The sequence below is a fragment of the Mauremys reevesii genome, linkage group 5 (assembly GCF_016161935.1).
Source record: "Mauremys reevesii isolate NIE-2019 linkage group 5, ASM1616193v1, whole genome shotgun sequence".
Lineage (NCBI taxonomy): Eukaryota > Metazoa > Chordata > Testudines > Geoemydidae > Mauremys > Mauremys reevesii.
In genome coordinates this window covers 32,106,909-32,133,411 of record NC_052627.1, presented here as the reverse complement: position 1 = coordinate 32,133,411, position 26,503 = coordinate 32,106,909, and the positions used below count along the sequence as shown (strand labels likewise).

The 26,503-nt window shown below is 40.9% G+C and overlaps 2 protein-coding genes across 7 annotated transcripts in view; one reads left to right on the top strand and one right to left on the bottom strand.

The window, feature by feature from the left end:
* The window catches only part of TBCK (TBC1 domain containing kinase), a 172,628-nt gene extending 151,285 nt beyond the window's left edge, over positions 1–21,343 (bottom strand). For 3 of the 4 annotated variants that reach the window (XM_039539379.1, XM_039539381.1, XM_039539382.1), the window contains exons 1-3: positions 21,028–21,179; positions 15,184–15,412; positions 9,795–9,867 (exon numbers count right to left, since the gene is read on the bottom strand). In XM_039539379.1, coding sequence (XP_039395313.1) covers positions 9,795–9,867; positions 15,184–15,376 — 266 coding nt within the window. In that variant the 5' untranslated portion in view covers positions 15,377–15,412; positions 21,028–21,179. Of the gene's footprint in view, positions 1–9,794; positions 9,868–15,183; positions 15,413–21,027; positions 21,180–21,212 lie in introns of those variants that run through there. The other variant, XM_039539380.1, reaches the window with a different exon arrangement.
* Positions 21,235–26,503, top strand: part of AIMP1 (aminoacyl tRNA synthetase complex interacting multifunctional protein 1) — a 66,117-nt gene continuing 60,848 nt past the window's right edge. The window contains exon 1 of one of the 3 annotated variants that reach the window (XM_039539386.1): positions 21,235–21,363. Coding sequence is in view for 1 of the 3 variants with exons in the window: in XM_039539385.1 (XP_039395319.1) it covers positions 21,524–21,525 (2 nt within the window). In the remaining 2 variants the exon portion in view is untranslated. Of the gene's footprint in view, positions 21,364–21,432; positions 21,526–21,726; positions 21,751–26,503 lie in introns of those variants that run through there. The other 2 variants (XM_039539385.1, XM_039539387.1) reach the window with 2 other exon arrangements.

The following is a 26,503-nucleotide window of genomic DNA, read 5'->3' as shown; positions in this document are numbered from 1 at the left end:
AAAGTTCCATGAAAGTGCCCTTACGCATGCGAAAGTTTCGCAGCCACTGGGAATCATCCCACACCTGCAACACTATGCAGTCTGTGCTTGTTTCCTGGGCCCAAAATCGGCGTTCCATGGCTAGAACCTGCCCCATTACCAGCATGATCTTCAAAGCGCAGGGGCCCGCAGTTTGAGAGAATTCTGTGTCCATGTCCTCATCACTCTTGCTGCTGCACTGCCACAGCCACCTCCTCCTCACCTGGTTTTGCAAATCCTGGTTCAGCATAGACTGCACGAGAATGCGCGAGGTGTTTACAACATCCATGACTGCTGTCTTGAGCTGAGCAGGGTCCATGCTTGCCATGCTATGGCGTCTGCACAGTTCACACAGGAAAAAAGGCACGAAACAGTTGTCTGCTACTTGCACGGAGGGAGGGGTGAGGCTATACCCAGAACCACCTTGACAATGTTTTTTGCCCCATCAGGCACTGGGATCTCAACCCAAAATTCCAAAAGGCGGGGGAAACTACGGGAACTATGGGATAGCTACCCACAGTACAATGCTCCGGAAATCGACACTAGTCTCGGTACATGGATGCACACCGCCGAATTAATGTACTTAGTGTGGACACGTGCACTCGACTTTATACAATCTGTTTTAAAAAACGGGTTTCTGTAAAGCCGGAATAATCCCGTAGTGTAGACATACCCTCAGTAGTTTGAACTAGTGGAACAGGAAGTCCCATGAGCTTTGGTTGATGAACAGACTACAAGTGCAGGTGATCAAGTGGATGCATAATAACTTACCTACTGATTCAGATTTAAAAGGTATTCTTAAAGAATTTAATAAGGTGTTTAACAGATGAGATGTGTTAAAGAATGTATCACATTGATATAGATCCCAGTGTTTTGCCAAAAATACAAACAAATACACAGTGACTAAGGAGTCTGACTGCACCCAAGAAAAGTGGAGGCAATTGTACAAATGAAAAGATCACAAATCAAGACACCATTAGAGAAGCTCATGAGTATGCTAACATATCCAAATAAATTCATCTCTAATTTGTCTGTTTAATGCTCCATTTAGAATACTATTTTAGAAACATATGTAAAGAACTGAGAGGAATACCACGAGAAGCACTTTGGGGAATTAAAATGTGTTACAGAAGAACTGGGAAAGACCTATTTTGAGATTCACAGAAGACTTAAGATCTGAGCTGATGTAAACTCACATGGGTTCAGGACTTCCCTACAAGCATTTACAATTAGAAGTCATGGATGGGTACAAATTCAGTGACCAAAAGTAGTAATCTGAGGCCATCATACTGCTCCTGCTCCCTCTGGTATGGGTTTTCAGAAGGGTTTTTTTGGGGGTGGGGTTAGAACCAAGATGAAAAACACTAACAGCTTTCTATGACATCTGTAGCTCATGTAAACCAGTAAGATTTGAACACTCACAAATCAGATGTTCATTGGTAGATTCTTTGTCCAGTCTGGTGGTTTGCTGGGGATAACATGCACACTTATACTAAATGGGATTCTATGTATACCCTTAAAAAGTCTGGTTTCAGAGTAGCAGCCGTGTTAGTCTGTATCCGCAAAAAAAACAGGAGTACTTGTGGCACCTTAAAGACTAACAAATTTATTTAAGCATGAGCTTTCGTGAGCTACAGCTCACTTCTTCGGATGCATAGACTTAGTCAGTCTTTAAGGTGCCACAAATACTCCTGTTTTTTTTCTTAAAAAGTCTGTGGCAGAAATGTGTCAACGGGATCAAGATACCTCCCCTTAGGAGGCCGGCACTGCTCTGCTAGGATTTTTGGAGAAGGTATGGTTTAAAACTCTGTCCGCTCAAAATTTCTCACTGCAGCGTAAAGTATATTTTCCTTCCTCCACATTTGAATGAATGAAACACTGTCCCACTGATTCTGACCAACCTTTCTTCCCGAAAAATTGGGCATCGACAGTTTCAGCAGAAAAGGAATTTGTTAGAAAAAGTTATGAGGAGCTGTAACGGGGACAGGGTAAAATAGAATGAAAGCAGGAATTCAGCTACGTGCGTTACCCATGCTTACTATTATTTTACATTAGAGAGATATGGTAGACATACCATGACTTTTTTTTAAAGTCAAAAATACAACTGAAGTATGCCTTGGCAGAAGAAAAACAGTATATTTGTATTGGTTCCTCTATCATGTGAGGAAAGAAAAACTATACCCTAAATATAAGCCTGTGTAGAGAAACCCTATAGTTCACACATAGGACATGTTTAGAATTTAAGAAAAGTGTAACTTACATGGCATATAGTAAATTGTATATGCGCACACCACACACATACTCACAGCTTGTTACTGCACCCATTGTAGAAAATGGTAAAGCATCATTGACTTCTATGGGACAGGATTGGGCATGTATTCAATACCTCACGTATTCAATACCTCACATAAGCTGTTTTTTGTTGTCATTATTTAACATTCTGAACATTCGTAACTGTTCACATAAAAGAACAAATGCAAAATATATCTATTGTATACAAGGAATGCTACAGTTGATTGTATTTTACAATCTAGCTCCAACTCCAATTTCGTTATTTACAAAAGTGTTTGATTTCTATATTAAGAAAATTAGCTTTAGATAATGAATAAACAATCGTGACTAATGTTATTCTTACATCATGTTTTCACTAAAATACATTTTGTTTTGGAAATAAACCTCTGGCAAAGAATTAGAAGGAAAACTCAGAAGATAGTAAATGCCCCCAAAGTATTGTATCTTATACATGGCAAGAGAGAAATTACTTTTTAAAAGATTCTGTCTATTAATGCTAGTGCATTTGACTACATCATCTACCCTTGTTCAGTATACCTTCATTATAGCACATGGGTTTCTCATGGAAAGTTTGAGCCCACTGTCTTGATTCAAAGCAGAGTAGATGCATCTCTTGATGTCCTCGTCATGTGCAGCTTTTGAACTCCAACCATAGTAAAGTTTCAGGCTTTAGAAGACTTGCACCCATCTGTAAGTCTAGGTTTTTTTTAGCCTGCTTCCTATCAAAGAGTCCATGTACAACATACTATACCTCTATCTCTGATGGTTCGCTGGTAGTTTTTCTAAACCATAACTTTCAAAACATATGAAAACTATTTTGTATTAAAGAAAGAAATATGCGTAGACCGCCCTAGTCACAAATTTAAGACTAATCCAGAAACACTATTGGAGGTGCCAGAAGTCTGCTAAATGTCTGAATGCTACATTTGTTGGCATTTTTATTATTAAGAATACAAGTGCAGATCAACTTCATCAAGGAATGAAAAATAAAACCACTTCAGGCATGACACGCAAGGAAAAATACACATAACTCATAATATAACAGCAATGAAGTGTTGCTTAAAGTTTCTTTAATATTGTCTGGAAAAATGATCCCAAAGAAATAGTTCTAAAATAGCTCAATTTTTTTTTAATTCCCCATCTTTTAATATCTTAACTTGTCACCTCTGGGTATCAAAGTGGTGGTAAGCAGAGAGTAACTTTAGAAACCTAATAAAGCTTTAAACAATGGTGAGAATGGACCTTACAGAACTTGATGGACTTTGGAATTTTATCATTCTCCCTTCAGATTTTTCAGGTATTTCGTTTAGCTCATTTTGAAGATATTTAAGAAGTGGTTCTTGTGAATATCTTACATACACAGGCATTGTTACAGGCAATTCACTAGACGCTTAGGGCCAAGTTTTCAGGGCCTAATCTCTGCATTTAGGATGGAAGAATCCCATGCACTGCTACAGACTAGAGACCAAGTGGCTACACAGCAGTTCTGCAGAAAAGGACCTAGGGGTTACAGTGGACAAGAAGCTGAATATGAGTCAATCATGTGCCCTTGTTGCCAAGAAGGCTAATGGCATTTGTGGCTGTATAAGCAGGAGCATTGCCAGCAGATCAAGGGACGTGATCATTCCCCTCTATTCGGCATTGGTGAGGCCTCATCTGGAGTAGTGTGTCCAGTTTGGGCCCCCCGCTGCAAGAAGGATGTGGAAAAACTGGAAATAGTCCAGCGGAGGGCAACAAAAATGATTAGGGGGCAGGAGCATATGATTTATGAGGAGAGGCTGAGGGAACTGGGATTATTTAGTCTGCAGAAGAAAAGAATAAAGGGGGATTTGATAGCTACTTTCAACTACCTGAAAGGGGGTTCCAAAGAGGATGGATCTAGACTGTTCTCAATGGTACCAGATGACAGAACAAGGAGTAATGGTCTCAAATTGCAGTGGGGAAGGTTTAGGTTGGATATTAGGAAAAACTTTTTCACTAGGAGAGTGGTGAAGCACTGGAATGGGTTACCTAGGGATGGGGTGGAATCTCCTTCCTTAGAGGTTTTTAAGGTCAGGCTTGACAAATCCCTGGCTGGGATGATTTAGTTGGGGATTGGTCCTGCTTTGAGCAGGGGGATGGACTAGATGGCCTCCTGAGGTCCCTTCCAATCCTGATATTCTATGATTCTATGAATCTCTGGACATACAAATCAGGAGTGCAACTATTGTGTGCACAAATGCCTGGCCCTTTTACAAAAAAATGGTCCTAAAATGTCTCGAAGATATTTCTCAAAACTGATTTTGTGTTAGCAATTGTTAAGAAAATTAAAGCTACAGTGAGGAAAACTACACTGCAAGTTACTATGATTAGGTGAACAAGAAACTATTATCTAGATCATGCCTTCCCATACTGAGAAGCCCATGGACATTGTCCCTAGAAACTGAATGGGTTACATAGAATAATCTACTTGTACATGTCCTCTCAAGATGACAGAATTGGTGTGGCATAAAAAGGAGACATGGCTGCCCAAATGCTCCTGGATAAGAAAGTCACCAGAGACTCCCACATCAATGCTTGTCACTAGCACCATTGCTGTTGCTTACCTTCCCTATGGCACTACAGTTTCAAATGGAGCTGTGCTACTTACCAGAATCCCATGCGACTTCATCACAGCAGCCAGGAAGAGAACTCACAGGAATTAATGCTGCTTCAAATATCATTAATTCCAGGTGAACTATCCATATGAATATTTCCATGGTAAACAAGGGAGAATACTGAAGAGAGTAGATGATCTAACTCCAAACCTTCCTGCACCTGGCTCCACCCCAAAAATTCCACAAAGCCTGGCCACTCCAAAGCAGCGGCAGGGGAATTCTAAGAGTTCCCAAATGTGTGAAGGTGGCACTCTCTCCCGTCTCTACTCCCACCATGCAGCATGATCTTTCAGTTTTCAACTCCTCTCCTCAGAGTGGAGGGACCTGGATTATTGCCACACAAATAAGGGTTATTTTAATTAGATTTTGAGGGAGAGCATGAGCTGGACTAATAACCCATTTTACAGATGCTGCGAAGAGAGGCAAGATGGATGAGGTGATATATTTTATTGGACCAACTACTGTTGGTGGAAGGGACAAGCTTGAGCTTCATAAAGCTCTTCTTCAGGTCTAGGAAAGGTAACCTGAGTGTCTAAGCTATACAGAAGTTAGGACACTCACACTAGTTAGGATACACGTTTGCAGCTCCAACTATAAATGGAAGTTCTATCAAGGTTTTGGATTGTTAATTATATGTTACAACAATCCCTGGAAGCCCCATGTATAGCCACGTAGTAAAAGACAACCCATGCTGCAGAACAGACTCAAACACAAAAGACAAAGAATGGAAAAAAGGATTATGTCTCCCATTTTACAGATGGGGAACTGAGGCCAGAAAGAGAAAGTGACTGATCTAAGCACACACTGCATCTGTGGCTGAACCAGGAACTGAACTCCCGTCTCCCGAGTTCCAGTCATTGCTATGGAGGCCAACCCTCCCCAACACCAGGTAAAGGCTAATCAACAGTCTGGAATAGGCTAGTTTGTGACTCAGCAGTTAACAATACTGGTGAACTAATATTGTTGTTTTCTAGAGATGAACAACTGCTTTGGCATTTAAAATACAGCAGGCTCCCAAGACATATGACAAAGCAGAGAACATAGAAAAAACAGACAGGATGGAACAAAGCCATCCAGTGTTCTGGACCACACCTCTGCAGCGCTATAGAATAAAGCATGGGAGCCTAACACGCAATCCCAACTCTGTGCTTCAAAGGTGACAATATTGCCACGTTCCTGCCAATGTGCCCCAGGGAAACACTTTCCCATCCACAAATTTGGAGATCAGTTTATTCATAGATTCCAAGGCCAGAAGGGACCACTGTGATCACCCAGTATGACTTCTTGTATAATACAGACCATAGAACTTCCCCAAAATAATTCCTAGAGCATGTCTTTTAGACAAACATTCAATTTTGATTTAAAAAGTGTCAGTGGTGAGAATCCATCACTGGTTAGCCATAAGGACTCTTGACCACTTGAACAGGATTCATCTCCTAAGCCCACTCACACCTTGATCCACTGTTGGAAGTTATTTATTCTCCTCTTCTCCTAAGGGGATTCTGAAAGTTGCAAGATGTGAGGCATTTGCCCATATGTGGTAGGAAGGAAGTTCTCAGAACTTTGGCTCTGTTTCATTAGGAGGTATCTGGAACCTAACGTGTGTGTGTATGTGTGGAGGGGGTGCACATGTGCAAACATTTGACGGGCTTTTTCTAGTGCCTCAAGGGCCTGTGTAGCCATGCTGCCCACATTCTATGGAAATGTTGTCATAAATGCAATTTAATGTTGTTCTTTTGGGAATACATCGATTCCTGGCACTGCCTCCACTGTTCCCCATGACTAACATCACTGAGATGGTTTTAATTGGTCTCCCAGGCATGGAAGGGATAGTTTTGTCTCTATCTCCTGACGGAGTCTGGCCTGAGCCATTATGCAGTGGTGGTAAGTATCAGCACTTTGCAGGCAGCCCTGCATCTCTTAAATGCCTAATCCTCCAGGTTCTGGAAGTAACTTTTTCTGTGTGAAATGGAGAGAACTGAATGAGTCCAGCAACATGGGCAGCCCCAGGGCCAGCAGCAGTGGCTCCATACTCCCATTTCCCAGTAAAGTAGTTACCACACTGTGCTTATCCCACAGCAGAGCAGAGCCCAGGAGTCCAAAAAAACCTGTTAATTCTGATGAACCCACCCATAGGTAAGAGGTCCTGGTCAAACTTTGAGGATAGTTAACTTCAAACATGAAGGATGCTCTTGTTCACTTTTAAAAGAAAAAACGTAAAACAGACCAAGTAATGTGTGCCATAAGTGATGCATGACTTTAGATAATTAACTGCAAATAACTACCAGACAGCTGGATAACCTGTTATTTTGCAATATGTATGGAAAGCTGGACAGTCCACAATGGTATGTCTTGAATTTCAGCACTAACCTAATAGAAGATTTCCTGCTGACTTTACATCAACTTGTGGTACAGGTGCAAAAGACTTAGTTTCTGGCAAGTGTGGGAAAAACTAATCTAGAAACCGTAAGAGCAGCTTCTCCATTCCATAAACAGTTTATTAAATTAATTACAATAGCATACACACCAGCTCTGGGTATTAAACCTGCTCTATCATCATAGACTAATGCAATCAGAATACGTGGGAAAAGTCAAACAGTTCTCTACAAAGCTAATAGACATAGACAGATCAAATAACTGGGAATTGCTCCTGTCCAAATTATTTCTGGCTATTCATGGGTCTCACAAAAGACAAGTAAAGGGGAAATATTTGTCTTAGTCTCACTGGAAATATTGCTTGAAGAGAAGCATAACTTAGCTTTTATGCTATCAACTGCAGCAGTAGCACCTACTATACTGAGGACATAGGAATTACTTTCCATTTCATATGCTCATTATTTCTTTAAAAATTCCTGTTTAGAAATAAGTTTCAATACCTGAACTCAGATTTATTTTAACATCTCAGTAAAAGCTTTTCAGAATTTTTGTGTTAAATGGAAAAAAATCCAAAACCCAACATCAGATTTCCCCCCACACACACACACACAAAAAATAAACAAACAAAAAAATCACCACACAAATTTCTCCCACTTTTGGGACAGAGCCACAGCAAAAATGGCTGAAATTCTGCATACTAATGCAGTTAGTCATTACTGAGGATGAATAACTTTGCTTGTTGTAAAGACAAACTATAACAACTGAACAAAGTTAGTACATCATTTCTGAAATTCCCTAAGACACTTAAGATATCTTCAAGTGCTATAAAAATAAACAGTAGTCAGGGGGGTTGAGAAATGCATTGCACAAGCAAAAGAGCTAGGAGCCACTGCCGCAAAAGATATTATTTAAGAAGACTTTTAGAGAAGATTGAGGCTATTTCCCTAAAAGAAGGGAAAACAGGACTTTGGGGGGTGGGGAGGAGGGCTGGGAGAAGGTTGTTTGAACGACTGTTTTATTGTTGCTGGGGTTACTGTAAAATTAACTACAAGGTCACCTTTGTACAGGCATTTTTTTATTATTTAATCCAAAACAAATAGCTATTTTATTTTAAGTGGACTTTTCTCAAAACTAGCCAAGAGGGAGTAGTCAATCTGTGCTCCCTCACATCCCACACTAAAATATACATTTTTGGGAAGACCATGAGAAAGTGGTATAGTAGAGCAAGGTAAGGGGGGGTCGGGTTTCTCCTGCTTTAATTATTTCTAAAGCTTCGTAGGAGTATGAAAGGGACTGATCCAAAGCCCACCACAGTTAATGGAAGTTTCCTATTGACTTTGATGGGCATTGGATCAGGCCCCATATGAATACACAGCATATATACAGGTATAGTATGAAAGTTAAGGTTCTGCATTCAACCTTTAACTTTGCTCCTTAAAATGCAGTCTTCAGATATTGTGTTATCTTTAGATATCATGTTATGTTACCTTACAGAGTACCAAAAACTCTACAATAATAGTTGAGAATTAGTATTTAATATGTAAATACTGTATTGTAATTCTTATTGGTATGCACAAAGGGAAAAGTTCATTCTTTACTGTGTCAGATACAGATCAGCACAGTTAACTGTGCAACCTTAGTGTTAACAATGAATTATTATGGAAATATAATATGGACACATAGTGCCCACAGAAACTACTTAACTCACATAATAAACAGAGAGGAAATTGTAAGGGAGCTACTGACATGGTCTTCATGTTGTGTATAAACCTTCTACATATACAGATAAAGACAGGTTTATGTGCTAAGTCATAGGAACATATCTGGATAGTACCTTACCTAAAATATGCTCTTCTGAAACCACTAACAACAATATTTCTTTCCTTACAGTAATTACAACTTTAAATTTGCAATAAGAGTCACAGTAATGACCATGGAATTACTATAGTATCTGCAAGGACCAAATTTGTTGGAGAACTTCACATTAGAACTGTGTTGTGAGTTTTTGCACACACCTACATTTGTATTACGTATGTAGAAATGTATTGTGAAAATTTTTGCGTTGTGTCGAAGTGTAAACCTGAACTGCCAAATCTTTGTAAACACTGTTTTTACATTTTGATTTTTATGTAAATGCTAATCCCTTCTCTTAACTTTCACTTATTAAAATGAAAACAAGGTTTAATGTGCAGAAAAGTATTTAATTTTAAACATTTCTCTTTAAAATTCTTCAACTTTCAGAGTCTGAAGAAATATACACAAACACTCCTAAGCAAGTGTTAAGTCTGGCAGTCTGGAAGACAGTGCTTTAAGGGTTAAATATTAGCCAATAGAAGTATTAAATTCATATGGATCTATAAACGTAGTTTGTTTGTTTGTTTTGTTAAAGAAAATTTGTGTCTGCACTTTAAATAAGGTATTTAAAGCTTTTGGTTAGTGTGTTCTCTCCCTATGTTTTCCCTGATACTGTACCTCACAGGTTTCCTCTCTCGCAGCAAATCTTCCAGACTCTTTTCACAGTGTTCAGCAGTCACCACGAGCCTCTCTGATTAAAAGAATATACCAATAGCAATTTTAGAATCTGGACACACAGCATTATCTCAACATTTCATCAGCTAGTGACAAAGAGAATGCCTACTTATTTTAGAAAACTGTGAATATCTTGGCATACACTGAATATAGCCGCATTATACATCCTTCAAAATGTATTTGCTTCAGGTTGGGGGTCTGTCTGTAAGCGAGGACTGGTCTGTCTCCCAAGATCTGCAAGAGTGAGGAATCATAGAACCATAGAATATCAGGGTTGGAAGGGACCTCAGGAGATCATCTAGTCCAACCCCCTGCTCAAAGCAGGACCAATCCCCAAATAAATCATCCCAGACAGGGCTTTGTCAAGCCTGACCTTAAAAACCTCTAAGGAAGGAGATTCCACCACCTCCTTAGGTAACCCATTTCAGTGCTTCACCAGCCGCCTAGTGAAAAAGTTTTTCCTAATATCCAACCATAGGCTGTAGATCTCTGATGATGCGCTGGAGAGGTTTTAGTTGGGGGCTAAAAGTGATGGCCAGTGGTGTTCTGTTATTTTCTTTCTTGGGCCAGTCCTGTACTAGGTGACTTCTGAGTACTATTCTGGCTCTGTCAATCTGTTTCTTCACTTCAGCAGGTGGATATTGTAGTTTTAAGAATGCTTGATAGAGATCTTGTAGGTGTTTGTCTCTGTCTGAGGGATTGGAGCAAATGTGGTTGTATCTTAGAGCTTGGCTGTAGACAATTGATCGTGTGGTGTGTTCTGGATGGAAGCTGGAGGCATGTGGGTAAGTATAGCGGTCAGTAGGTTTCTGGTATAGGGTGGTGTTAATGTGACCATCGCTTATTAGCACAGTAATGTCCAGGAAATAGACCGCTTGTGTGGATTGGTCTAGGCTGAGGTTGATGATGGGATGGAAATTGTTGAAATCATGGTGGAATTCCTCAAAGGCTTCTTTTCCATGGGTCCAGATGATGAAGATGTCATCAATGTAGAGTAGTGGTGTTAGGGGAGGAAAGCTAAGGAAGCATTGTTCTAAGTCAGCCATAAAAATGTTGGCATACTGTGCGGCCATGCGGGTACCCATAGCACTGCTGCTGACTTGAAGGTATATATTGTCCCCAAATGTGAAATAGTTGTGGGTGATACCATTAATTTGGTATTAATTTGATACAATTAAACTAGATACCATTAATTTGGGCTTGAATTTGGGAGTGGCTGGGTCATTACACAAATTGAATCTATTTCCCCATGTTAAGTAGCCTCACACCTTTTAGTCAACTATCTGAAATGGGCCATCTTGATTATCACTACAAAAGTTTTTTTTCCTCCTGCTGATAATAGCTCATCTTAATGAATTAGCCTCTTAGAGTTGGTATGGCAACTTCTACCTTTTCATGTTCTCTGTATGTATATATATCTTCTTACTATATGTTCTATTCTATGCATCTGATGAAGTGGGCTGTAGGCCACGAAAGCTTATGCTCAAATAAATGTTAGTCTCTAAGGTGCCACAAATATTCCTGTTCTTTTTGCGGCTACAGACTAACACAGTTGCTATTCTGATACCAGATAAATTCAAAACACCAAGAAACTGTCATCTTTAAAACTGTTACTAAAGAAACATTTTTGTGAATAGTCAAGACTACCTGTATTAAAGAAGCCTCCATGTTTAATTTTCACTACAACATACCTTTCTGATAGCTTTCTGTAATATGAAACACACTTTCAAAAACAAAAATACTTTCCAAGAACATATCAAAATTCACCAAACATTGATCTTGCTATTTTTAATGAGAGGAATGCTCTGCCCCTGCCAGGCATATTATATAAAAATTAGTGTCAGCCTAGTCACCATATTTTAGTAGGAAAGTGTTAGTTTATTTGGAAGTATTACCTTAAATAGTTATAACAAAGTTATCACAGAGCACAAGCACAATACATCCACTGTTTCTTCCTTGATAGTTAATAGTTTTTAAAAGGGCTGTCAAACGATTACAAAAATTAATCACATGATTAATTACACTGTTAAACAATAATAGAATACCATTTAAATAGTTTTGGATGTTTTTCTATATTTTCAAATATATTTATTTCAATTACAACACAGTATACAAAGTAGACACTGCTCACTTTATATTGTTATTTTTTATTACAAATATTGGCACTGTAAAAATGTCAAACAAAATAAATAGTATTTTTCAATACACCTCATACAAGTACTGTAGTACAAGCTCTTTATGGTGAAAGTGCAACTTACAAATGTAGATTTTTTTTTTTTTACATAACTGCACTCAACAAAACAATGTAAAACTTTAGAGCCTACAAGTCCATTCAGTTCTACTCCTTGTTCAGCCCATTGCTAAGACAAACAAGTTTGTTTACATTTACGGGAGATAAGGCTGCCTGCTTCTTATTTACAATGTCACCTGAAAGTGAGAACAGGCGTTCCGTGGCACTTTTGTAGCCGCTGTCGCAAGGTATTTACGTGCCAGACATGCTAAACATTAGTATGCCCCTTCATGCTACAGCCACGTTTCCAGAGGACATGCTTCCATGCTGATGATGCTCATTAAAAAAAATGCGTTAATTACATTTGTGACTGAACTCCTTGGGGGAGAACTGTATAACTCCTGTTCTGTTTTACCAACATTCTGCCATATATTTCATGTTATAGCAGTCTTGGATGATGACCCAGCACATGTTCTTTTTAAGAAAACTTTCACAGCAGATTTGACAAAATGCAAAGAAGGTACCAATTTGATATTTCTAAAAATAGCTACAGCATTCGACCCAAGGTTTAAGAATCTGAAGTGCCATCCAAAATCTGAGAGGGAAAAGATGTGTACTTTCGGAAGTTTTAAAAGAGCAACACTTACGTGCGGAACCATGAAAAAAGAAAATCAACTTTCTGCTGGTGGCATTTGACTCAGATGATGAAAGAGAACATGCATTGATCCGCTCTGCTTTGGATGGTTATCAAACTGAACCAGTTATCAGCATGGACGCATGTCCTTTGGAATGGTGGTTGAAGCATGAAGGCAGTGGTGAGCTGCAGCCGGTTCGCACCGGATCGCGCAAACCGGTTGTTAAATTTAGAAGCCCCCTTTAGTACCGGTTGTTCCTGGAGGGACAACTAGTTCCAAAAGGGCTTTTAAATTTAACTAAAACTCTAGCAGCTCTCTACCCTTCCCCCAGCCCCAGCTCACCCCACTCCGCCTCCTCTTCTGAAGCTCCTCTGGCTTCTCCTCCCCCTCCCCAGCTTCCCGCCAATCAGCTGTTCACGCGGGAAGCCTGGGAGGGCTGAGAAGAAGCAGTGCTTCCACCAGGTGAGCTGGGGCCGGGGTGCCAGCGGGAGGAGGGCTCCAGGCGGCGTGCCGCTCGGCGAGGTCCTGGCGAGACTCTGGGGTCGGGCGGTGCGGCTCCTGCCCCCAGGGTCCAGCTGCGACCTCGGCCGGGCGGCGCGGTTCCTGCCCGGCCGCCGGGTCCGGGCGGGTGGCGCGGTTCCTGCTGCTGGGTCCGGGCGGGCAGGGCGGTTCCTGCCGCCGGGTCCGGGCGGGCGGCGCGGTTCCTGCCGCCGGGTCCGGCCGGGCGGCGCAGTTCCTGCCGCCGGGTCCGGCCGCCGGGTCCGGGCGGGCGGCGCGGCTCGGCTCCTGCCTCGGCGTCCGGCCGCCGGGTCCGGGCGGGCGGCGCGGCTCGGCTCCTGCCTCGGCGGCCGGCGGCCGGGGGCGGGCGGGCGGCGCGGCTCGGCTCCTGCCTCGGCGTCCGGGTCCGGGCGGGCGGCACGGCTCGGCTCCTGCCCCGGCGTCCGGGTCAGGGTTGGATGGGGTGGCAAGGGGCAGTCAGGGGACAAGGAAGGGGGGTGGATAGGGCATGGGGGGGGGCTGTCAAGGAACATGGGGGTGTTGGATGGTACAGTACAGGAGTCGGGGGGGGGGGACATGACCCCTCATGGGGTGAGGAGAGGGAACCGGTTGTTAATATTTTGGCAGCTCATCACTGCATGAAGGGACATATGAATCTTTAGGTGGCATATAAATATCTTGGACACTGGCTACAATAGTGCCATGTGAATGCCTGTTCTCAATTTCAGGTGACATTGTAAACAAGAATTATCTCCTACAAATTATAACCAAATTTGTTTGTCTGTGTCTGAACAAGAAATAGAACTGAGTGGCCTTGTAGGCTCTAAAGTTTTACATTTTGTTTTGTTTTTCAGTACAGTTTTTTTTGTACATAATTCTACATTTGTAAGTTCAACTTTCATGATAAAGAGATTGCACTACAGTACTTGTATTAGGTGAACTGAAAATACTATTTCTTTTGTTTTTTACAGTGCAAATATTTTTAATCAAAAATAAAGTGAGCACTGTACACTTTGTGTTCTCTGTTGTAATTGAAATCAATATATTTGAAAATGTAGATAAAATCCAAAAATATTTAAGTGGTACTCATTTTTTTTTTAACAGCGTGATTAATCACTATTAATTTTTTTAATCTCGACAGCCCTAGTTTCTACTTTAAAGCCAATTTACCTTACAAAATTCACACTCCTTTTTAAAATTCAAGACATAATAGACGATTGGGAGGGAATTGCTGGGATCTCCTTCTGTAGAACATATTTCTTTCAAAGGTTAAAGGTTAAAAGAAAGGCTAAAGATATTAAAATATGTGAAAAAATTGAGACAAATTGATAAATTCCAGAAATCCACAAGGCAAGTGAATAGAAAAATCTGCAGATTTCAATGAAAACAAAATGGGGGGGGGGGAGACAGAGAAAGAAAAGAGAGATGAGAACTTGTTGGGAAAAAAAGGAAATACCTAAAAGTTATCACTCCGTGTTATGCGGATAACTGGATTACAGAGACCTTCAGCCAAACAACCTACATCTGCTTTTATGGAGCATTACTGTAGCCATGTCAGCCCCAGAATATTAAAGAGCCAAGGTGAGTGAAATAATATCTTTTTACTGGACCAACATCTGTTGGTGAAAGACACAATCTTTCGAGATACACAGAGCTCTTCTTCAGGTCTGGGAAAGGTACTAAGAGTGACACTTGTCTCTTTCACCAACAGACATTGGTCCAATGAAAGATATTACCTCTCTTACATCTGCTTTTGTTATGTGTAATGACAAAGCAATAAGACTGCTACACAGTGAGTCCAGGTAGAGGCACACTGCTGACTTGAAAACAAAATTCACACAATTTCTCCAATGTAAGCAACAAAGGAAAAATTTTACTGCGGCAGCGACCTTCACACATCAAGAAAATCATTACTGTAAAATACCTTCTTGCATAAAAATGCAATTTCCCTAGGAAAGAAACTACTCACCATGCTTTCCTCTAGAAATGTCCACATACTGACAAAGTCTGGGATGGGTGATTGTCTTAAGGATTTGAAAACGGCCCAAAATTTTGATGGAGTTTGGCGTCAGAGGAAGACCATTGCTTCCACAGACATCATGTGGCAGAGCTGAAGCAAAGAAAGTGGAGGCACCCATCACAGCATCCTTCAAGGGAAACATTTTTTCCCCTTTAATCCTTCCAAGCAATGCACACTCCTGAAAAGAAAATGAAAGATTTTAGGTGAATTTCTAAGTATGGCAAAAAGGGTTTGCTGATTAACAAATGATTAATATTGCCAAAATATTAGATAGAATAGATTAAATGTAATAAAGCCACTGAAGCATAACCCTTAGTAAAACAAAAAAATATATACACTTGTGCATCAGTATCACAATTATGCAGCCCCGTTGCATTACAAAAGTAATGGAGCAGCTAGACAGTGTTAAGCAATGTTCAGGGATAAAAATGAACTTTAGATTTATAGTGAAGACTGCGTTAATATCAAGTTAAATAAAGCAACCAACAAAAGAAGCTAAGCAGTCTTAAAATAAAACAGAGTCTGCATTATCTTGATGGTTAAAGATGGATTTTAAATGGAATGAAAGAAAAATGTATTCCTAAAGCCACATCACATACTAGCAGACCACACGTTAACTTTCTCAAAATTCAACACCATTTGTGGAGGTATCTTTAGTACCTCATATAACCCTTCATTACTGGAGTAGATCAACATCTCATAAGTAAGGTATTCAAAAATAGAAAATAATAATTTCTCTTCTCCTCCTACTTCTTTCCCAGACAAGTAGGAGAAACAGCTTGATTAGTTGGTAGGTTTTGTTTGCTGTTTATGTTCATGCATAAGAGTGGAAGTGAGGTGTTTGTATGTGAAAAAGTTACTGGAAACACTGATTAAAAAAAAATGATTTTTGCTTTTAATTCCGGAAGAGGTGAGTTCCATCATCATTCTTATCTCTTGGGGGAAGCAAGTTCCCTAGTCTGGGCCAAGCATTACATGGCATTTCAATTTATTTAGAGTCAAAATTTCACTAGCACTTTTTTTGAAAAAATATGTAACAGCTATGCAATCCAAGAATAAAACAAAAACAAAAGTACCCTTCTCTCCCCGCACCCCTCAATAAATATATGTATGACAGGTTAGGTTACGCATACTCCCCAAAGTGGCACATGATGCCTCTTCAGCTGGCATGCTAATGTCTTGAAGCGAAGGACCAACTATCAGAATCTGATGCAGCTGAATGTATGACTTTGCTTAACCCATTTGCCCAATCAGTTTTGGGCTGTGAAGCCTGGAAGCGTAGGCCATCATTAGACATGATTGTTCCTGTTGCCAGTGCGTGGGAAAGAGACAGCATGTGCTTGTGTGTGCACATGGCATGTGAGAAACAGACTACAGAGGTGAGTGGAAGGACAGAAAGGAAGATAGAGTAAAGAATAAAATGAGTAATACGGAATTTTAACTTGGCATTCAGGGTGAACTGATTTTAAATCAAGGCAATTTAAATCACCAAGTGGAACGTCTCAATTTAAATAAATTATTTTGATCAGCATTTCAATTTGTACACCTCTACCCCGATTAATGCAACCTGATATAACATGAATTCAGGTATAACGCGGTAAAGCAACATTCGGGGGCGGGGGGAGGAGGAGGAGAGGGATGCGCACTCTGGTGGATCAAAGCAACTTCAATATACACAGTTTCACCTATAACGCGGTAAGATATTTTGGCTCCCGAGGACAGCATTATATTAGGGTAGAGGTGTACTTCAGTGATTTTCTAAAGAAAGGTACATCTTTTTTCTACTTAGGAGGCAACTCTATAAATATACGTCTCTTTAAGCAACTCTACACCTTAATATTTTCAGATGCTTATTAACTGTACATTTTAGTATGTTAAATAAGTAATAATTCATTCATGATTTTCTGTTAAACTCTTTGCTCATGATTTGTGTCAAGCCACATTAGGATGGTAACTGGAATTTAATTAAACACACAAGGCAGCATATAATATTTATATTTATTAAACAAAACCACCTTAAATGTTTTGGATACATAAATTTCGCTTATCAAAACATGTTTCATATTTACAACTAAAATGATTTATTAAAGAAACAGAAGGATTAACCACAGTCAGTGAACCAAACTGATCATTTCAGGTCAGCCTTAATATTTTTAATAAGTTCATATGTGAGGTGAACACTACTAATGAGTCTCACTGTACCTTTTTCTTTTAATGCCAAACCCTGCAAATACTTATTACCAGGTAGAGCACACACTACCATGGGTAGTCCCATTTAGTGATTATTACAGCTGGCAATAAATGTTTGCAGACTCAAGCCCTACGCTGGAAAGTCTTCCCAGTGCACAAACCATGGATGAATAAGTCTTCCTCAGCAAACGTAATAGGTATTAGAACTAGAATGTCCACCTCTAATTATAGGAAAAGGAAATACAAATATAAGTTTCTAAATTCTGCAAATATAGGTACTTTGTTTCTTATTTAAATCATGCAGTTTTCCAGAATTAAAACAGACTAAAACAATCCTGCCTAATAATTAAAAAAATAGGAGTAATCAACTAATGTTTCTAATGTAGTTGATTATTTTAATCAAATCCATATCTTAATAGAAATTGTTTCATGAACCATCCTCTGTTCCATTCCCAAACCCTTAACATTCCCACTGCAACTACAGCAACTGCTAATTTAGAAAAAGCAAGATTAAGGGGGGAAAAAAAGCATTTTTAGCTGTCTTTATTAAAATGTAGCAGCTGGAAGCAAAAAAGGAAAACCAGACCATGTGATCAATCAGCTATCAATGACCATGAGCACGCACTCCACAGCCCTCAGTTTGGGAACCACTCATTTAAAATTGGTATTCATAATAAAAATATGCAAAAATAGTTAACAGGCTGGACAAAACTCAGTTTCAATAACGTACTAAAAGTACAAGAGATACAGAACAACCTCTTTGGACATAAAAGGCAGTGAATTGGGCTCTGGTGGTCAAATGTATCATACGAACACTTAAAATACTACCTTGACATTTTTCCACCTCTTTGTAAACTAGTTAGTTATACTTACATGGAATTACACAGTGTAAACTTTAATGGAAACAATACTGCTTCACTAAACTGCTTTTACCAAATTACATTCAGATTTCTGAAACTAAGTGTGAGATTCTGACCAATAACTTCCTACTGTGAAGACTTTTCTTGAGAATGAAAATGTGATGGCATTTAAGTATGCTTAAATATGCTTACTTCCTCTTTTCAAAAGTCCCTTGGCTATACAGATGATCTTTGAAATGAGAAGCAATCCTTCTACAAGTACAAAACAGCTATCCAAACTAGTTGAGGAACCAAATGTAGCCACCTACATATTTTAATATTTAGGTAGATTTAAGAAAAAAGAAAATAAGTGGAATCAGTTTTACAGAAATATACTGGATCTCTCAAACTTATTGTACAATGACATTAATGGATTTATTGTATCATTTATTAAGTTTAGCAGACATAAACCTTATAAGTCCTCCACTTAAATACTGTAGTCGTACTTTGTTTATTTCACATTTCAGTTATATTCACTCTACAATAAGTAAGATACCTGCCTGTAATTTTCAAGAATTCCTCTCGATTTTACTTCCAATTCTGTTTTTTCCCCCAATTGCAATTTTTGTGCATTAGATTTTGCAAAAATAATTGTTGACAAATCTCAGATGTGGTTTGTTCATTAAAGAAAAAATTATGTAAAAAAGACTGTGTATTTGGTGAGTCCTTGAGAACAATCCAAAAACTAGGTCTCAGCTCAGACTGAATTGAGGAAGAGGCTTATTTATATCATATAGAAGAGCTAAACATGTTCATGTCTCCTGTCCCTTCACGTCCCAGGGTGCTTATTATTTTCATTATAGAACAATTCAACTTGTAAAACAGTGAAAGCAAGAAACTATGCAGACACCATCACTCCCCAGTCTCTCTTATTGGAAGGAGGACGCGAAAGTGGGAAAAGATTAATCGGAAGTTGTTGTATGTTTGCTGTATGTACGTGTTAGCCTCACTCTTTCTAACAAAAAAATCCAGGCATGGAAGAAAGTAAGATAGCCTTTTAATAGAATTAGTTAAAGCCCCTTTTTCTATAAAGGTTACAACTAAAACAAACTACTAGAAGATTGAGGTTTTTTGTTTTGTTTTGTTTTTAAATCAAACATTTTCATATTTCAGACCATCAAGATCTTCTTGTGGACACTTATGGTTCCAATCCCTTAGTTACAACTATGGCATTTTGTTAAAAGAAAAGTAATATTTGGACACTATTAAGAAAACAACATAAAAATAAGCTAATTTTAATACGTTGACTGCAGCTGCTTGATCACTTCCCTCAACTCTGAATGCACAATATTTGTTTCTTCTCTCCTGGGTTCATGGCTCAATACTGGCATTCTCATTGCAGCAAGGCATGCTTTACTATCTCCAGGTTACTCTGCACTTTAAAAGTTCTGTCCTCCTTTATATTTGCTACCCCTTCAATTTAGGCATCATCCACAAATACTCAGGGAATAAAAGACATGAAGCAGCTTCCCAGACATGAAGATTTATTTTAATTAGAAGTCTTGAAGTGCTGCTGGAAAGCTTGAAAGTCTCAGACTGGGCGAGGACCTGATAGACTTATCCATTACCTACAAGCCTGCAGCAGATAGGATATTTGAGAGTAGGCCCAGCAGAAGAGCCAAAGGCAACACATCGTGAGAAGGTAGTCTCACCCCAAGAAAATGGGCGATGGAAATATTGTTTTCCCAAGACCCTGATCAGGGGTCTCTATCTTTGTTTAGGTAACTGTTGGGTGATAAATTTTATGCCTCTCCCCATCATTATAGACTGCTGGAAGGAAGAAGCTCTCTGCCTTCATCCTTTCAGCAGTTAGGAATCCACTACTCTGTTACTCCCCAAACTCTCCTCTCTACTCCAGCTGTCATTTTGGGGACTCCATCTCAGCCCTTGCTCACAGATTACCATGCAACCACACTGACTTGACTTTTATCAGTTTCACTATGCTTCCTAGGGTTTTGAAAAGCAGAAGAGAAAGTGAAAGGAAGTCATGTAAATTTACTCTGCACCTACTTGGCAAAGCTATCAAGAGCAATAAAGTCTCTGTAGCTCTCTATCTGCAGACTCAGGAAAGCAACTCACTACAAGTTTAAACTTACCATGAAGTGAATATATCTTCATACGGATAATGACTTGAAACTTCTTTTTGTTAGTTTTGCAAAAATTAATGCACTGGCTTCCACACTCACCAGATGGTTTTCCCCTCACCTCTAGCAGGTGGAGTTCTCAGTCCTTGAAGCAATTAGCAAGAAGAATCCCTTCTTGAAAGACTCATACGATTTGCAGTTTGGGGGGCATACAGAAGTGCTCTAAAGGCATCAGTCTGAAAAGCACTGAAACAGCAATATTTTGCAAGGAAGAATCCTGCACTGGCTCTCAGGAAGAGGATGGGCTAGATACAATCCTATGCATCTTTTCTTTCACCAAGGAACATAATTTTATTCATTTTAATTGGGGAAATGGAAAAAAGGGACCAGAAGGTGGACAGCTTAGGTGAAGGGGCAGTAGAATATTGTGCACAGGGCGCGTGAGTCTGGCTGCAAAGACACCCCCGGGAGTAGGGCGCGCGGGGCCCAGCAGGGTAGTAGTGGCTGCAAGGACCCTCCTCCCCCGGGAGTACGGCGCGCGGGGAGCAGCAGAGCCCGGTGGCCGGGAGAGCAGCGAGTCCGCAGCGGAGCTGGGCAAGACAGGGCACAAGGACGGGTACCTGCTACAGCTGCTGGGCGGGAGGCACGAGCCACCTACAGGGGCCCTCGCGCCGCCGCTGCTGCTACTCCAAACATTGCTGCGCGTCTCCGAAACTCCCCGCCGCCGCCTCCTCCCGAGCGCGAGCGCCCACCCCCTGTGCGCGAACAGGTGCCGCAGAACGGGCGGCCCCCTCGCGTCTCTTACCTCAGCACTAAGCGCCGGCGCTAGGAAAGGACCCTGGTTTCTGTTGCCGGGCTAGAGGGTGACACCGCTGATGCCTAGCGGCTGTAATTATTTGTAACGCGAGGTTCTCCCCGTGTGAATTCGGGGTACAGACGCGGGCGCTTTGCGGAGGGTACGTAGCTATTGTAAAGGGCTCATGAGGGGAGCTAAGGTTGCACAATCCATGTCAATGGCAGGCGCTCTTGAGGGCAGCCCTGAGGGGTCCTTTCTCTCGCGCCTAATCCGGGCGCCGCGGCGGAGGCGGTGACCTCGGCTCCGGCTTCTCCCGGTTCATGTGAGTTTTTCTCGGGTCGGGCCGTGTTCTCTTGTGCTGATGCGCGGGGTAGAACGCGACGGGGCCACCATTGTTCCTTTTCCCTCCCCCCCCCCCGTGTGCGCGCGGAGCCGCGAGCCGGGCTCAGCCCCGCCCTGGACCGCGCACATCCCCCTCCCCGCAATCACAGGGGACCCCCCCCCCCGAGCAGTTTCGCCAGGGTAGCGGCCGGCTCTGCCCTCGGAGGTGACTGCACTGTGGGCATCGTGGGGCCGGTAGTTACCGAGCCCGGCCCGGCGCGTTGTGACGGGCTCTGGCCTTCCCCGGTGATCCGGGCTCTGCAGGCCGCTTGCTCGGTGGCTGCGCTTCCCCGCGGCGCTGTCGGTTAGGAGCGCTCCGTCCGCTCAGCCGATGCTGCGCCAGAGGGCCTGGGCTCCGGCTCCCTCCCCGCTGCGCTGGCCCGTCCGAGCTAACGGGCCCTAACGGCAGCAGGCGCGTGCTCACGCGGGCATTGTTGCTGGCAGAGCCTGGTGCTCGCCGGGCAGGCGGCGCCAAGTCCGTCCTGCCTCCTCCTGCAGGGACCTGGGTGCTGCCGGGCAGGCTCCGCAGCAGCTTCCCTTTCGGGTGGAGTGTGCAAGTCGGTCGCCGTTCGGGTGTGGTGTTTGTTTCACGCTATTCAGTGATCAGCAGCGTGTCTTTGTACCAGCAGTGCCCAGCCGCATAGTAGGAGTTATCTGGGGAAGCTGTAGACTTTGACGCCTTAAGCAGCTGGGGCTGTGTGGGACCACGTGTGAGAACTGTATAGCTAAACACCTTAGGTGTATGTTTGAGGTTAAACGATGAGTAGTGAAATAGTTAAACGCTCACATTTATGTTGTTAAACTTCACGTTTCAGGGCTAACAATCTGTCAAATGACAGTTAATGCCCCTCTGAGTTACTGTTTCAGACTGTCTGCAGGCTCAGGAAGTCAGTACTGTTTTGATTAACACTTGAGTTATAGTTTTAAGGCTCTTTTTGCATTAGAGGCATTATTTTGTAAATGAAAGCTTAAATTCTGGAAGATAATTCTGTGGTAAAGGATGGATGAGTATATTCTATAGCCACAAAATACATGGGGCCTTGAATGTCATTTAGAATGCAGACATAGAACAGATCTGCTGACTTCAAAGGCATCATTTTGTGTACAAACTTTTCTGACTACAACTATGATTTTATACACTTGCACTCTTTTGCTTAATATAGTACAAATATGAATGAATGAAGTAGCATAACTGCTCCTTCACGCCACCCTCAGTAGAGACATTTGAAAAGATTTAAAATATGAATACATACACACATTTTAAATCTTAAAGTATATTGTGTATTACATAAGTGATATGGGACTACGCCGCTTTCTGCAGCCCCCAGTAGTCTGGAGCAGCGAACCGCGGCCACTGGGAGCCACTATCGGCCGAACCTGCGGACGCGGCAGGTAAACAAAGCGGCCCGGCCTGCCAGGGGCTTTCCTTGCACATGTGGTGGAACAAGTTTGGGAACCACTGCTGTAGATTAAAAGCAAAGCAGCAGTAATTAATATTTTAAAATAACAGTTGTTTTACCCTTACATTTCTGTGGTCTAGGATTGGCATACATCTGTTGTGAGGGGGAGGGTGTCTATAACTCATGTCAATCATGTTAAGCCTCTCCCTGAACTCTGTCTGGCATCTGAGGGATATTGTACCACAATCTCCTTCCTGCACCAGGGAGTTAACTTCGAGGCCCTTCTCAGCGCTTCATGTGTCTATAACTCGCAGTAAGGACACCCAATTACAGCTCACCATCTGGAGTCATGCTGACTTCGCTCATCAACTTGAAACATGCAAGGTTGTTTATCTACCCCCTCTTTCTTTTAGCCATATATTGCTCTTTGTTAGCTAACCTTCATGCCCCAGTCCAAGCTGTGGACTCTGAAAAGAAACTGTAGTTAAGATCTTACATACACATTCCTGGCTTTTGGCCCTTCAGATTCATTCCACATCCCATGCAGTTTACTGTTTGTGGCTCTTTCAGTGGAGAGCATAAAAAGCAATTTCTTTCTGCCCTTCATGAATGGTCAGATGTCATGAATGCTTTTAATAAAACTTTAATCCCCAGTGCCTTTGGTCAGAAATACCATCTTACCTTTGTTATGCACTCTTGATGTTCTCCACCTGCTGGCTGCTATCCTTAACTGAAAGGATAGTTGCATTTCAGTGGTTTAATATATGTTGGATGTAAGACACGGTATAAGTATACAATTATATTATCCTTAATTGACAATTATACCATGCTGCTTATGTTTGGAGAGCTTTATGAACCATGGGAAAGTTTTATAAACAATGTTCCAATTACAGAAGTTACTAAGTGTCTGATATAAGCAAACTACCTGCTTTATAATATTCGGTAGAGAATGACAACTGCCTTGCTGTGATGTGCCAAGATCACCTTTCCCTCTCCCTCTAACATGACCTTGGAAGAATTTCATTTCACTGTCTTGCAAGTTGTAAACATGACCCTGGTCATGGCCAATAATCAGATTTTCTGTTTTATTGCTCTTTACTCTCACTTCTAATCTTGTCTTATTGGCACAGTTCAGTCCACAGAATTTTCATTATGCTTTGAGGAGGTTGGAAATTATGAAGAAAGAATTACCAGAGCCTCCATTAAGAATCAAAGGGCTTGTTTACACTACCTGCTGGAAGGGCAGGCAACGATTGATCCAGCGGGGGTCGATCTATACTAGACACAATAAATTGACCACTGAGCGCTCTCCATAGACTCCACCAGAACAAGAAGTGCAAGCAGAGTTGACAGGAGAGCATCAGCTGTCAATTTACCACGGTGTCTTCGCTGCGGTGAGTAGATCTAAGTACATTGCCTTCAGCTATGCTATTCACATACCTGAAGTTGCAGGTAGTGTAGACAAGACCCTAGGTTCATAGGTGATGCAATTTATGTATAATCAGGCAGCCATTAGTTAGTAAAGCATGATGTGGCTAATCTTTCTTCTTCAGCTATTATATCTAGTGTCTCCAGAGACCTGTCTCATCTTAATTCAATACATGATTATTTTTCATATCTATGGTAGCTATTCTATACATCCCCACCAAGGGTATCAGTACTTTCCATTACTTTAATTCCATATAGAAATACAGAACTTGAAGATTAATATGCTTCATTGGTTGTTGGTAACGACAAGATTTCCTTTAAAAACTTGGAGGGGGAGTGTTTTAAATTGAAATGTAAGTGATTTAAAAATACACTTATGAATTTGTTAGCAAAATATTAGGTGGAATATTGTATAACTCCAGTGAAGGGGCTAGTAGCATAAAATGCTCCAGTTCTGAAACAGTGAGTGGAGCTGCATGTTTAATTTTAACAGATGTAATTCAGAAAATTTGTAATGAAAATCTTAGAGCAAATCAACAGAGGCACAGTTGTTTCCTTTTTGTCTAACTACCTTTAATTCATTGGGAATTACTTTGTTTCTTTTGAGAGAATAATAGGGCCCCATGGATCTTGAATTGTCTTGCACATCAGACATTGATATGTGGTGATAAAGGATAAATGTTCCTATGCTAGGAAACGACATACTAGCTAGATTTCATAGACATGGAAAAGACCTTTTTGGCTTATTTCCTATTATACATTTATTAGTACCTTCTGTAAAAACAATTAAAAAAAATATTCGGGATAAAATGGGAACACAAGTTTTCACTCCTAATGCTGAGACCAGGAGATAAATTTAGAGGGACAGATTAGAAATGAAATATTTTGCTTTCTCAAGAAGGAAAATAAAGATGTCTGGCATATATGAAAATAGCAAGAGAAGCCACTGGAACTATCAGAGTCTTTTCTGACTTTTCTGTAGTTGCTTATATTCTTTATTTCAAGATTCATGGTTACAGATTATAAAACTTGAGTTGGAAATAAATTTGGGCATAAAATGTACAAGAAAACAATTTAACTTGGAAAAATAGAAGCCTTAATTGAGGTGATCTGACATGATTATAACTATAATTTTAACCTCTGATTGAACGGTGATAGTCTATGATTTGACACCTTTCATTAGATGAGAAATCTGTAGGATGAAAAAGGACCAAACAATGCATCAGTGTCTGTCCATTTTTGCAAGTTAGTAATGTTCTCCATAATAGTTTTTCTTCCAAATATCTGTATGACTTCTTAAGTCTATTTAGTTAGTTGATGTAACTGCTATGTATTTTACCTGACAGAGGTTGGAGCCACTACAGCTACAAACTTACATCGATTTCACACCCCTGAGCAATGTAGTTATAAATCCATGCCCCTGAGTGATGTAGTTATACCAACCTAACACCGGTGTAGAGCTTCTCCTGTTGACATAGATACCGCATCTCGTGCAGATGGATTAACTGCGCTGACAGGAGACATAGCATCTTCACTAAAGCACTAGAATGGCGCAGCTGCACTGGTGCAGACCTGCCCTAAGTTAATTGCCTAACATTATAAAGAGAAAAAACCACCCCCCTCCTGAAGCTTTCCAGGCTCTTGCTAAATGTGACAAATCAATTCATGCTATCCTAAAATTCCATGTGAACTTGAGTGAAGGGGGCCCCAGTATATATAGAAGCTTTTGTGGCATCCTAGTTAGTTAGTGGTATGCCCGTGCCAACTTTTGCTGTAAAGAAGATTTTAATATACGAAGTGGTTGATGTGACATAAAGTAGGCCGCAGTGCATTCCTAGCATTTTTCTGGTCATGTCCTTAATGTTTGATATCCTTGTTTTATTTATTTAATATTTTTGAAGACATCTTACCATGAAAATAGCACACTTTATGCTGATTCTCAAAACTGGTAATTTTACTGATGTTGACATCCTAAAGAGTTTGAGCAACTAGTGGTGCAAGAGGGTCTTTCATTTTCTTCATAAAATCAGTGAAACCCTGCTGTTTGCAATTTTTGGATAATAAGAATTGTAATTTATTGAAGCATTCTGT